The 14,136-nt window shown below is 44.4% G+C and overlaps 1 protein-coding gene across 3 annotated transcripts in view; it reads left to right on the top strand.

Moving 5' to 3' along the window:
* The first annotated feature begins 618 nt into the window (after nt 1-618).
* LOC126335383 (anoctamin-10) overlaps nt 619-14,136 on the top strand; it is a 303,559-nt gene continuing 290,041 nt past the window's right edge. For all 3 annotated transcript variants that reach the window (XM_049998605.1, XM_049998603.1, XM_049998602.1), the window contains exon 1: nt 619-780. In XM_049998605.1, the coding sequence (XP_049854562.1) occupies nt 742-780 (39 nt within the window). In that variant the 5' untranslated portion in view covers nt 619-741. The remainder of the gene's footprint in view (nt 781-14,136) is intronic.

Here is a 14,136-nt window from a genome sequence, read left to right as displayed (position 1 = left end):
ACTGCTCTAAGAAAATGGGATGTACGGCATTTATGTTCATAGCTTGTTTTTAATACCGGTGCTACAGTAGCCATCAGCTGTTGACGTTAATGTCCTGTTTTGAGAAGGCACATTGGTAATACTTTGGACGGCTTGTTACAAATACATAGTTTATGCAACAAATCAAAGTGAACGTACATCGCAGTAACACGTTAAATTAGCAGTCCTGAATGAGTTGTTATTAGAAGATGGACCGAGCTATACTGACGTATTTCGAATACTGTGTTTTCGCCATTTTTGCACAGCGGTTTGTACCTATGTACAGAAATGATGAAGAGGATGAATAATACATTAAAAGAAATCTCTCTTTATAACTTCTTTAATCTTCCTAAAATAACTGGTTCATAATTCTAATTCGGAGTATTAGTGCGATGAACATTCACTCTGTGTTGTTGCTTATGCAATTATATTTGATACATGCCGTGCAAAGGTATCACAAATATGCCGCTTCGCAAACACAACATTACACCGCCCACCAGCTGAGCGTCATCTCGCATCGCCCAACGCCTTTAAACCGTCTATATATACAACGCTACCCGTGCTGCCATCTCTGAAGTCAGTCGAGAACTCGATTGACATCGATGTACAGTGCGGTTGAAATCCTTGGTTACTATACACGTCGTGGCTACGATCCAAGGCTAGTGTAACATTTCCAATGTTGCGGCCGCGCAAACAGTGATCATTAAACGCCGAAGAGGACGGATGTATATTTACTTAGCAGATACCAAGCAGAATCCAGAGGTAAGTCCGCGAGTACTGGCATATCATAGTTTAGTGGGAACAACACAAATACGGGAGATGAGTCATTGTGACAACAATCCTGTGTCGGCACTTCTACGCGAACTAGCCGTAGGCACACAGGCAGCTGAGTTCATAAGCGTACACGTGGAAAGCGGAACGTTATCCGTACTGTAGTGAAAGTAAAAATAGTTTGAATTCTGTACTATTGTGTAAAATGAATTCTGCCCTAAACGGAACTGTGAAGTAATTTAGCGTACGTTGTACGGAACGTATGTAATATTAAGGCACAACAACACAGACGTAGAAAATATTAACAAAACTAAAATTTGAGTTGCACTACCAGAAAAATACCAGAGATCTCTAACACATTCGAGAGTTTTCACCCTATTAACAAACTATGAATTATCAGTGAATTTATCGGTATAGCACAAATGTGTACGGAGGAAAAAAATTATTTCCTGTACCAAGTGTAGCATGTTATCACTAATGATAAAAATTCATTTATAAAGCCTATTAATTGCGATAGATACACATAGGTTTTATATGAATGTTGTATCTGTTTAGAGCGGAGAATATTACTCTGCAGTTCCTATATTTATTAGCGAGCGTGCTACACCGGCGTACGTCATTGAATAACGCATCGGTGTAGCCCGAACAACCACTCAGAGCTGTCAAGAGCTTCGAATACACGTTACTGATTCCTAGAACTTAACTTTTTCTTTTAACTGAGCATTTGACAGGTTCATCCAACGTAATTTAGTTTTGAATTGATAAGTATTTTATCCATAATCTGGTTGTCGTCAAACGCATTTGCGTGGGCGATCTGTCATGTACATGTAAGGTAAGAACTGATTTGTTATCCACCCGGCTGTCTGTTTTAGCAGAACTGAATGTCAGATATTTTTCGGACGATTTGTTCCGTTATTGACCCCACGTCAAAAGAATCTAATCGGAGGTAGTAATGACAATATTACCACCTATAGTAAACGGCATACCGGCCAAGTATAACACTAGAATATAAATTGATCGACTGTGAGACATTTCACTCGACGCAGGCCTCTGTAAATGCTAGGGACTCTCAGCTTGTCCTGGAACATTAATGGAAGGTAAAAAAAAAAAAAAGAGATTCTTTTTTTCACAAGGGTGACTTAGTGACACACCAGAACTTAAGCTTGAACTTTGGCCATGGGAACTACAGCATCAACAAAGAATTGCATCTTATTACCTTTATTTTTTTTTCGGGATTTGTCTAAATTTTTACATACTTTTTGTCTGATATTAACAAAAGTTAATTTCTGGCAGTCTTTTTACTGTAGTACTGCCCATGCGACAAAAAAGCGAGTCATTTGAAGGATTAAGTGCGGTATTTTTAACAGTGTCAGCTTTTACATGAAGCGCATGTCAGGTACCAAATTTAGTAACCTTCTCGTGCCGCGAAATTTGTTCCTAAACCAGAGCTGTAAGGTTACGCTTTTCAGTTAATGTTACTGTGTATTGTCAACGTCTGTATTTGCGGTAACACTAACCGCAGCACTGTTTACGGAGAAAAACTAATAGTACATTCTCTTGGAAGGTGAAGAAATATTTCCCGCACGCACTTGTTGCCATAATTTTGCATCTGGCTCTTCACAATATGTTCACGCGTGGAATGTCCATTTACACCCAGGGGCGCAGATAGAATTCAATACACCTCATCCCCCACCCGCTGTATACATACGGGAATTTTAGACTTTCAGTAATGTTGGCGTATTTACTAAACAAATCCGTGATATATTGAGCACTTAGATCTTCTAAACCACTTTAGTCGTATCTGGTAAATGTGTCTGATAATTTATATTAAAAATTGCAGGACTAAAAGTACTGTTCACAGCATATGTGGGTACCATTAGCATTGTCAGAATTCTTCCTATGAGTTAGTCTACTTAAAACAGTTGATTTTTCGCCACATGCCACAGGATGAAACCAGTGTAGTAAGACAAAGTGAACGTGGTAGCATTTCAACAGTAGCAAGTCTTTCTCCTATTTCGTAGTCGAAAACGTCATCGATGTTTAGCCAGACACTTCGTTCACTATAAAAGTTCAAGCTGTTCAGAAGTTATGCATGAAGATTTCTATTATTTCTTCAGTAAATTAAGCCGAATTACATCACGGCCAATCATAAAGCTTCTATTATTCGTAACACAGGTAGCACCTAGATAGCATACTTTGAAGATCTTAATGTTTTATCATCCACATCGAAATAGTTTTCGTTTGTAATTTTGTATTAAGTGTTTTTTGTATTGTCAATTTAACGCAGCAGGTTCGGTGAAAGGATTTTCTCAGAAGTGCTTGAGACATAAAAAGATGTTACCAGAATGTTTTCCTTTAACGCCGTAAACTTGTCCATGCAAGATCTCTCAAACGTTGCACCTTTAACGAAGACTGCAAACAAGAAGTTTAGAAGCTTCGTAATCGACGTTCTGGAAAATGCAGATACGAAATTCAGACGGACATGTCTGTAGTGTTTGTTTCCTGTGGCATTATTTACCGTGCAGTACAGACATACAACGGTTTGCTCGAGTCCCTTGGCCTGACGGGGTTATCTTGTAAGCCAGGGACTTCTTGCTCTGTGTTTTGCTCTGTATCGAAGGCTATAGACTTATTCGAAATCGCTCGGCGTTCGCGGAAGCCTAAACGCACTTTAACCTAGAACTTTACACTTTCGATGTGATCTTTCAAACATGCTTTCCAGTCGTTTAGTGTTATGTTTTCGTTCTGGAATACTTGTACGGTGCAACTCTCTGCGCTAGCGTATCCCGTCCAAGTTTCTTCGTCTCCACGTAGCTGCCACAGTCTACATCTATTGGAGCCTGCTTACCTGTTAGCTTTGGTCTCCCTATAAAATTTTTGCTGCCCCCCCCCCCCTCTCTCTCTCTCTCTCTCTCTCTCTCTCTCTCTCTCTCTCTCTCTCTCTCTCTCTCTCTCTCTCTCTCTCTCTCTCTCTCTCTCGTCCATTACCGAACTGACTACTACTTCATGCTTAAAGATGTGTCCTATCAGTCGATACCTTCTTTTGATCAAGTTGTGCCGTAAATGTATTTAGATTAAGTATCTTCTCATACGTACTCGATCTACAAATTTAATCTTCAGCATTCTTATGTAGCAGAACATTTCAAAAGCTTCTGTTCTCTTCTTGGCTGAGCTACTTATAAAGTTTCCTTTCCGAACTAGGCTATGCACTCCAGACAAATACATTCAGGAGGAGAATTTGTGTGTTAAGATTCCTCATTGTCAGAAACGCATTGCCTTCTTCGGTCATCAATTATAATGCAGTCCATACAGCAAAACCGCTGTACTACGTGTGTCCCATTTTGTAATCTAATTTATCTCAGCATAGCCAGGTTTAATTAGACAACATTCTGTTATACTTGTTTTATTTTTGGTTTTCAAAACATTAACCATTCCGTTCAAGTGATTTTACAAGTCCGTTGCCGTTTCTGCGAGAATTAAGATGTCATCAACAAACATCAGTTTTTATTTCCTCTCCCTTAACTGTAATTATCTTTCCAAATTTCTCCTTGGTTTCCTTTATAGCTTGATCGATCTACAGAGGGAATAACATAGGGTTAGAGTAAACCCCTCTCTCATTCATTCTCGGCCACCACCTCCCTTTTATGTTCCTCGACTTTTTAATAAGACTGCAGTGAGGTTTCTGTGTAAGTTGTAGATAACATAACATTTCTCTTACTGTATTTAATCTCTGCTACATCAGAATTTCAATAGTGTATTCCAGTCAACATTGTCAAAAACTTTCTCTAAATCAACAAATTTATACCAGTTTTCCAATTTTTCTGTAAATAATTCGTGTCGGTATTTTGCCGCCACGACTTTTTAAATTGGTTGTTCGGTAATATTCACGTCTATAAACACCGCTCTTCTGTCGTATAATAATTTTTACATTATTTTTTGAAGTCTGAAGTTATTTTGCCTGTGAATTAGTTTTATAATGGCTAGGTCTAAGGATTTACGATATGCAGCGTGTTATTTTGCGCAATATTTCAACAACTTCCTTAGTCACTCGTTTTAGGTTTTGCTACCGTTTGTGGATCACAGTTCGGTTGTGTCCCACACAGCTCGCACCAATAAAGGATAGCAAGTGCAATAGTCGAAGTATTGGATCTCGTAATTCAGTTTAAGTTCCAACAAATCTGTTTTCTACACTGTTCCTTGCCGAAAATAAGAATAACGGTTACAACTTTAAATGTACGAAAAGCTGTTTATAAGCCACTAAGCTAATACTGTAATACTGATTACATAATTAGCAACAATTATGTTCTTCTTTTCAAATACTAGAATTAATGCATGGCAGAATGTGGTGAAGCTACACACTGTGAAACGAGAACGTGAACATAAATCTTCCTCACACAGTTCATAAGCCACATACATAGGCATATAGATCCTAATGCTTGCCACTATGAAAATGAAAATGCCTTTTGTGTGTAGTAGGTAGTACTTACAATGGGTCCGAAATTGCTTAAATGTTCATTTCATAGCAATAAATGAACTAATAGACATTGGCAGCAAAACTCATGTAATGGCTATTAACATTTGCAGTAGGGGCCACACTAATTATTGTTATTGGCAGTGGTTAGACACACATTGACAGCCTGCCGTCATTCAGCTTCTGCCAGTTCAGAAGTAAGAAGTTGAGGTACCAAGTGATTTACGAACAGTAGGCCTAAATGTTGTGCACACGCTTTAATTTGGGCAGTTTTTAATGGGAGTGCAGAGTATGGGTGAGGAAAGGGTCCGTAGGCAGAAGAGTGTTGGTGAGGAAGCATCTGTTACAAGTGGTTAGTTAGCATTCTTTCCTGAGAAGGAACTGTAGGTGGCACTCGTGATGCACTGAGAATTGCTTCACCATTCTATAAAAAAAGGCTGTTAGAAATAATCAGTACGACTCATCACATTAACTCATTCCTTCGCTGTTTAATAAAATACTTGCAGAACCTAAATATTATTTAGCTTTTCTAATTTTAAAAATGAAAATGTTAAAAGAAATTTTTTTGATTCCAAAGTTTAATTAGACGCTAATGTTGAGGTTTGTGTGGGAGGGGGTTAGTGGTTAATATGTGATTGCGTTCAGCGATAATAGTCTCGAAAAGGTTAGGAACCAAAGCTCTGTTGCATTTGCTTGTCGAGCGAGGAAAAAACCAGATGTTGCTGAGAATTTCAGAGGGAGCATTAGACAAGTTGAACAGAACAGGGGAAAGGAATATAGTAGAAGATGAATGGGTAGCTTTAAGAGACTAAATAGTGAAGGCAGCAGAGGCTCAAATCGGCATAAAAGCAAGGCCTAGTAGAAATCCTTCCATAACACAAGACATATTAAGGAGAAAATTTGAAAATGCAGCAAATGAAGCAGGCGAAAGGAAATAAAAAAAGCTGACAGGAAGTGCAAAATGGCTAAGCAGGAATGGCTAGATGAGAAATGTAAGGACTTAGCTTATTTCACTAGGAGAAGATAGATACCGCCTAGAGGAAAATTAAGAGGCCTCTGGGGAAAAGAGGCAGTTGTATGACGATCAAGAGCTCAGATAGAAAACCAGTCCCAAGCAAAGAAGGGAAACCTGAAAAGTCGAGGGAGTAAATAGAGGGTGTACACAAGGGAGGTTAACTAGAAGACAATATTATAGAAATGGAAAAGGACCTAGATCATGCTGAGTTGGGAGACATGATACTGCGATAATAACTCGACAGAGCACTGGAAGACCGAAGCCGAAGCAAGGTCGCGGGATTCTACGATATTCCGTCAGATTTACTGACAGCCGTGGGAGAGCCAGCCATGACAAAATTCTTCAGTCTTGTTTGCAAGATCTATGAGACGGGCGAAATACCCTTAAAGAAGAATGTAATAATTCCAATTCCAAAGAAAGCAGGTGCTGATAGTGTGAAAATTATGAAAATTACCGAACTGTTAGTTTAATAAGTCATGGCTGGAAAATACTAACACGAATTCTTTACGCAAGAATGAAAAAATTGGTAAAAACTGATCTCGGGTAGGAGCAGTTTGGATTCCGGAGAAGTGTAGGAACACGCGAGGCAATACTGACAGTGTGACTTTCTTAGAAGGCTAAGGAAAGGCAAATATACGTTTACAGCATTTGTAGGCTTAGAGAAAGCTTTTGATAATGTTGACTGGAATACTATCTTTGAAATTTGGAAGGTGGCAGGTGTAAAATAAGAGTTGAGCGACAGGAAAGGGGGAAGCAGTGGTTGAGGAGGAGTGAGACAGGGTTGTAGCCTATCCCCGATGTAATTCAATCTGTACACTGAGCAAGCGGTAAAGGAAACCAAAGAAACATTCAGGGAAGGAATTAAATTCCAGGAAAAGAAATACAAACTTTGAGGTTTGCGATAACATTGTAATTCTGACAGACAGCAAAGGATTTGGAAGAGCAGTTGAACGGAATGGACAGTGTCCTGAAATGAGCAAATAAAATGGACAACTACAAAAGCAAAACAAGCATAGTGGAATGTAGTCGAATTAAATAAGATGCTAAGGGATTTAGATTAGGAAATTAGATATGTAGAGTAGTAGATCAGTTTTGCAATTTGGGTAGCAAAATAACTGATAATGGTCGAAGTACAGAGGATATAAATATAGATGGCAATGGCAAGAAAAGCGTTTTTGAAGAAGACTAATTTGCTAACATCTAATGTAGATTTAAGTTTTAGGAAGTATTTTCCGACTGTATTTGTCCGGAGTGTAGTCGTGAGCGAAGTGGAATATGGACGATAGATAGTTATTACAGGAAGATAATAGAAGCTTTCGAAGTGTGTTGCTACAGAAGAATGTTGAAGATTAGAAGAGTAGATCATGTAATTAATGAGAAGGTACTGAACAGAACTGGTAAAACAAATTTGTGGCACAACCTGACTAGAAGGAGGGATCGGTTGATAGGATTCATTCTGAGACAACAAGGGATCACCAGATTAGGTAAGGGGGAAGGTTCGGGGGCAAAAATCAAGGATGGAGACCAAGAGATGAATACAGTAAGCAGGTTCAGGATGCTACAGGTTACAGCAGTTATTCGGAGATGAATATGCTCCCATAGAGTAGCATGGAGAGCTGCATCAAACCATTTTTCGGATTGAATACCACAACAATAATTCTTTAGAGTAATGTCAACACACCATTTTCCTTCTATAGTTTCCAATTTAAGTTCCTTGATCATCCCTATTACACATGAGTATGGACTGCATTCACCTGGGAATTCACTGCACTTTCTCCAACTCCCCGCCCCACCCTAAAACAGTTCTTCCCTACTACTGATTTCACGCGTCCGTTCTATTTCATATCGCTTAGCGAATTATTAACCGATAGACATTTAAATGACCTGACGGGCCCCACTAATGTTAATGTCGGACACTGTCACGCTCTTTCTTTGTTATGGGAATTCTCTTGCATTTATCCACATTTAAAGACGACTAGGGTTCAGTACACCAGGTGGAAGAAGGTAGTGCTGCATTTCCGTACTAGCATCAAAAGATGCTTTGCTCCCCGACCGGATAGCTCTGCGTTTTAGCACACTGCTTCCGAAACGGAACAGGCGCACCGACCACAGATCGAAACAACCTGGTTGTGTCTTTCAGGCGCTTTTCCCACATCCCGTAAGGTGGATGCCGGACTGGTACCCACGTTCCGCCTCAGTTACAGAAACCGTTCGCACACTTTCACATGGATAACACTGCACGCAAACAGTTGGGGACAGTTGGACCCCACAAACTCCGTCCTGGAAAGGGTGAGGGGGGGGGGGGGGAGGGGGAAGAGGATCGTTACAGGAAAGGCATTTGGCAACTTCTAACAGTAATAATTCCCAGTTCGATAATAAACATGTTGACACTGTGTAGGAACAGAATAAAGGCAACTGAAAAAGACCAAACTATTCTTTCCTGTAGGCAAATGCAATCTTACAGTGCTACTGATCCCGTCTGATAAGTCAGTTTTAGTTTAATGAGAACATTGTAGATTCCATTAAGTTTCGTTCGAGTACCCGCATGTTATTTTCATTTGTGTTGAACACTGCTCGTCCAGTAGCGTTTTTCTGTTGCACAAAAAATGTGCAAGGCAATCGTGTTTGTGAAACAAATTCATGCATCAGGTTGTTTACTTGCCGACAATTTGACAGTGACGAACAGCTTTCGAAAAAATCCTGACTACCTATCTTTAGCCGGCCGCGGTGGTGTCGCGGTTCTGGGCGCGCAGTCCGGAACCGTGCGACTGCTACGGTCGCAGGTTCGAATCCTGCCTCGGGCATGGATGTGTGTGATGTCATTAGGTTAGTTAGGTTTAAGTAGTTCTAAGTTCTAGGGGACTAATGACCACAGCAGTTGAGTCCCATAGTGCTCGGAGCCATTTGAACCATTTGAACTATCTTTAATCATGTTGTTGTTGTGCTCTTCACTCGAGAGACTGGTTTGATGCAGCTCTCCGTGCTACTCTATCCTGTGCAAGCTTTTTCATCTCGCAGTACCTACAGCAACATCCTTCTGAATCTGTTTGTGTACTCATCTCTTGGTCTATTGATGCCTGAGAACATGTCCTACCAACCGGTCCCTTCTTCTTCTAGTCAAGTTGTGCCACAAACTTCTCTTCTCCCCAATCCTATTCAATACTTCCTCATTAGTTATGTGATCTACCCATCTAATCTTAAGCATTCTTCTGTAGCACCACATTTCGAAAGCTTCTATTATCTTCTTGTCTAAACTATTTATCGTCCACGTTTCACTTCCATACATGGGTACACTCCATACAAATACTTTCAGAAACGACTTCCTGACACTTAATTCTATACTCGATGTTAACAAACTATTGATGTTATGTATCAATAAGTCATTTTCTTCAAGGTGATTAATAATGTTAGAGTACAGTATATGCTCCAAAATCCTACTGCAAATTGAGGTCAGTGATACGGGTCTGTAATTCAATGGGTTACTCCTATTTCCTTTCTCGAATATTGGTGTGACCTGTGCTACTTTCCAGTCTTCAGGAACAGACCTTTCGTCGAGTGAGCGGTTGTATGAGATTGCTAAGTGTCTGCATACTCTGAAAGGAACCTGATTGGTATACCATCTGGACCGGAAGACTTGTCTTTCTTAAGTGATTTGAGTTTTTTCGCAACACCTAAGATATCTACTTTTATGTCACTCATGCTAACAGATGTTCTGGTTTCGAATTCTGGAATATTTACTTCTTCTTTCGTGCAGGAATTACGGAAAACTGTATTTAGTAACTCCGCTTTAGTGGCACCGTCATCGGTAACATTTCCATCGCTATCGCTCAGTGACGGTATTGACTGTTTTTTGCCACTGGTGTACTTTACATACGACCAGAATCTCTTTGGGTTTTCTGCCATATTTTGAGACAATATTTCAGTGTGGAAACTATTGAAAGCATCTCGGTCCGCACTAAATTTCGAGCTTCCGTGAAACCTAGCCAGTCTTGGGAAATTTGCGTTCTTCTGAATTTGGCTCCCCCTGTGGGTTCGGGGGTAAGAATAGGCCCACGGTATTCCTGCCTGTCGTAAGAGGCGACTAAAAGGAGTCTCAAACGTTTTGGCCTTGTGAGATGGTCCCCTAACGGGTTTGACCTCCATCCTTCTAAATTTTCCGAAGAGCGAGCCGATTGGGGAAGGGCGCCTTACAAGGAGCGATGTGTCCATCAAGCATTACCATCTCTAGCCAGGTTTGTCGTCATCGCTTAGCAGTCCCGCTCACCTACCATCTCTTGGGCGTGGATTTGTTCTTGGGTGCGGTTTCTTGCAGTCTGCTATGCTGTGCCGCTTTATGCGCCAATGACGATATTGGACTACATCACCTGAAATCCAGCACGGTAGCCAGTCCGTTGTGGTGGGGCCGCCATGTACCCTGTTGGTTGTAGCCCCCTGACTACACAGGGATCGCTCTGCTGATGCCAGCGCCGTTAACTCCCCACGTATGCCAAGGAGTAGATGCCTATCTCCTTGGGGCATTGGGACTCCCGGCAATGGCCATCCTGCCAGGTGGTCGTTGCTGAGGCTGGGTGGCGCCCGTGGGGAGGCCCTTGGTCGGAGTAGGTGGCATCAGGGCGGATGACCCGCAATGAAGCGTGGTACATCATCTCTTGCTGGTGGCCAGCCGCCAGCAGTCTCTAAGCGTTCCAGGGCTCAATACAACGCAACTACATATGACCCCAAATCGTTCCCCTCCCTGGCTACACCATGGGAGGAACGAAAGACTAAGGATGCCAGCGAACCATACTCGCCCCGCTACCTGGTGTGTACGAGAGCTGATGGTGAATCCTTTACATCCATGAAGCCTCAGTTCTTCGTCGAGCACTTAGAGGACAAGTTCGGGGAGGTGGAGGGCTTGTCCAAAATGCGCTCGGGCTCGGTTTTGATGAAATCGGCGTCCTCCGCCCAGTCCCGCCGGTTACTCGATTGTAACAAGCTGGGGGATGTTCCGGTTACAATCACGCCCCAAAAGAGTCTTAATATGGTCCAGGGCATAATATTCCATCGGGACCTTCTATTGCAGTCCGATGACAAGCTTCGCGCCAATTTAGAGCGGCGAGGTGTCCACTTCGTCCGGCGCGTACATCGTGGTCCAAGGGATAAGCAGGTTGCCACCGGGGCCTTCATCTTGGCCTTCGAGGGTGATACTTTACCTGAGAAGGTCAAGGTGATGGTCTATCGTTGTGACGTCAAGCCATATATCCCTCCCCCGATGCGGTGCTTTAAGTGCTGGAAGTTCGGGCATATGTCTTCCCGCTGTACTTCCGGCCTCACATGTCGAGATTGTGGACGCCCATCACATCCCGATACTCCATGTGCTCCGCCTCCCATCTGTGTAAACTGCGGAGAGCACCACTCACCTTGCTCGCCGGACTGCAGGATCTACCAGAAAGAGCGCAAAATCATGGAGTATAAGACCCTGGACCGCCTGACATACACTGAGGCCAGGCAGAAGTTCGAACGCCTCCATCCTGTTCGAATGCCTGCCTCTTACGCCGCGGCTACTACTGTTATGGCCCCATTAGCTCTCCCTCAGACTGCCACCTCTCAGAGCCGGAATGCTACACCTGCCCCCTTGATGGTGGGGGGGCACTTCACTCCCTGCTGCTCCTGCACTACCTGCCTCAGGAGCAGCAACCCCCCAACCATCGGGGACATCAGTCCCCACTTCTAAGCTGGGGAAGCCTCAAACTTCCCCTGCTCGAATAGCACGGAAAGGGTCGCTTGGGTCCCTTCCTTCCCAGGTTTCCGCCTCTGGGAAGGGTGACGTCAGCCAATGGAAGAAAAGCAGACCAGCGGCTGATCGCAGGGCTTCCCGCTCCTCCTCCGTCCCGGAGACTGACTCGCTGGAGCCCTCCCAGCCAATGAAACCCAAGGACCAGAGAGACAAGACGAAGAAGAAGACCTCTAAGGCCAAGGCACACGCGGTGGCATCCACCCCACTGCTCCCTACAGGCCCTGTGTCCGAGGATAAGGTGGAGATCCGGGCGTCTGCTGAGGACCTGGATCTCGCCGGACCCTCAGACGCCATGGGAGCAGATTGTACTGGTCCTCCATCGGTGGCAGCAGGTGACCCAGTGGCGTGATCTGCCTCCTCGGCCCCTTCACGCCTTTTTCGGACATGGACAAAGCAATACTCCAGTGGAACTGCAGCGCTTTTTTCCACCACCTTGCTGAGCTTCGCCAACTCATCAGCAGTCACCCTTTCCTCTGCATTGCCCTACAGGAAACTTGGTTTCCGGCAATGCGGACCCCTGCCCTACGTGGGTATCGGGGTTATTACAAGAACCGGGCAGCTTATGAGAGGGTATCTGGTGGAGTCTGCGTCTACATCCTTAACTCTGTCTACAGCGAATGTGTACCTCTTCACACACCTTTAGAGGCTGTCGCTGTAAGGATGTGGACGCCTCAGCCTATTACTGTCTGCAGTTTGTATCTTCCGCCAGATGGTGATGTCTCGCGTCATGTGTTGGCTGCATTGATAGCACAACTGCCTCCTCCTTTTGTGTTACTGGGCGACTTTAACGCCCATAACCCCCTGTGGGGTAGCGCCGCGATTACTGGCCGGGGTAGAGATGTCGAGACTCTTCTCTCGCAGCTTGACCTCTGCCTCTTAAACACGGGAGAGCCGACACATTTCAGCGTCGTCCATGGCACATTTTCGGCCATCGACCTTTCTATCTGCAGCCCCGGACTTTCACCATCCATCCACTGGAGTGTCCATGACGACTTATGTGGTAGTGACCATTTCCCCATCTTTCTGTCACTACCACAGCGTCACTCTTCTGAACGCCCCTCCAGATGGGCTCTGAATAAGGCTGATTGGGGCTTGTTCTCCTCTCTCGCCACTATCGCACCTCCTTCCCCTGACACCATTGATGCGGTGGTTCAGTCGGTCACCACCGGCATCGTTTCTGCGGCGGCATCTGCGATTCCCTGTTCATCCGGGTCCCCTCGGAGGAGGACTGTGCCTTGGTGGGCGCCCGAGATCGCAGAGGCGATTAGAGATCGCCGGCGGGCTCTTCAACGCCATAAGCGGCACCCGTCCTTGGAGAACCTCATCGTTTTTAAACAGCTCCGTGCCCGTGCCCGACGCCTTATTCGCCAACGGAAGCAGGAGTGCTGGGAACGGTATGTTTCCACCATTGGCGTCCGTACCTCTGCATCGCAGGTTTGGGCTAAGATTAGGCGACTCCATGGCTATCGGCCGCCTGTCTCTGTCCCTGGGCTTTCGCTGAATGGAGTGGTGTGTACTGACTCCGACACGATTGCGGACCGGTTAGCAGCGCATTTTGCTCAGTGTTCCGCATCTACGAATTACCCACTGGCCTTCCGCTCCCGGAAAGAGCGGTTGGAAAGTTGGAGGCTTTCCTTTCACACGCGCCACGCGGAGTCGTACAATGCTCCTTTCAGCGACTGGGAATTCCAGAGTGCCCTATCTGCTTGCCCTGATACGGCTCCTGGGCCAGACCGCATCCACAGCCAGATGCTGAAACACCTCTCTGTGAATTGCCAGCGACGCCTCCTAGATGTTTTCAACCGCATCTGGGTTGAGGGTGTGTTCCCGTCTCAATGGCGAGAAAGCATCGTCCTCCCCGTGTTGAAACCTGGCAAGAACCCGCTGGAGGTGGACAGCTACCGCCCCATAAGCCTCACCAACGTTCTTTGCAAGTTGCTAGAACGTATGGTGAGCCGGAGGTTGAGTTGGCTCCTCGAGTCTCGAGGCCTTCTGGCTCCGTCTCAGGGTGGGTTCCGCAAAGGCCGCTCTGCCGTCGATAATCTGGTCTCCCTAGAGTCTGCCGTCCGTACAGCCTTTGCACGC

The sequence above is a fragment of the Schistocerca gregaria genome, chromosome 2 (assembly GCF_023897955.1).
Source record: "Schistocerca gregaria isolate iqSchGreg1 chromosome 2, iqSchGreg1.2, whole genome shotgun sequence".
Lineage (NCBI taxonomy): Eukaryota > Metazoa > Arthropoda > Insecta > Orthoptera > Acrididae > Schistocerca > Schistocerca gregaria.
The sequence above is the reverse complement of the archived record's forward strand: the minus strand, read 5'-3'. Positions and strand labels throughout refer to the sequence as shown.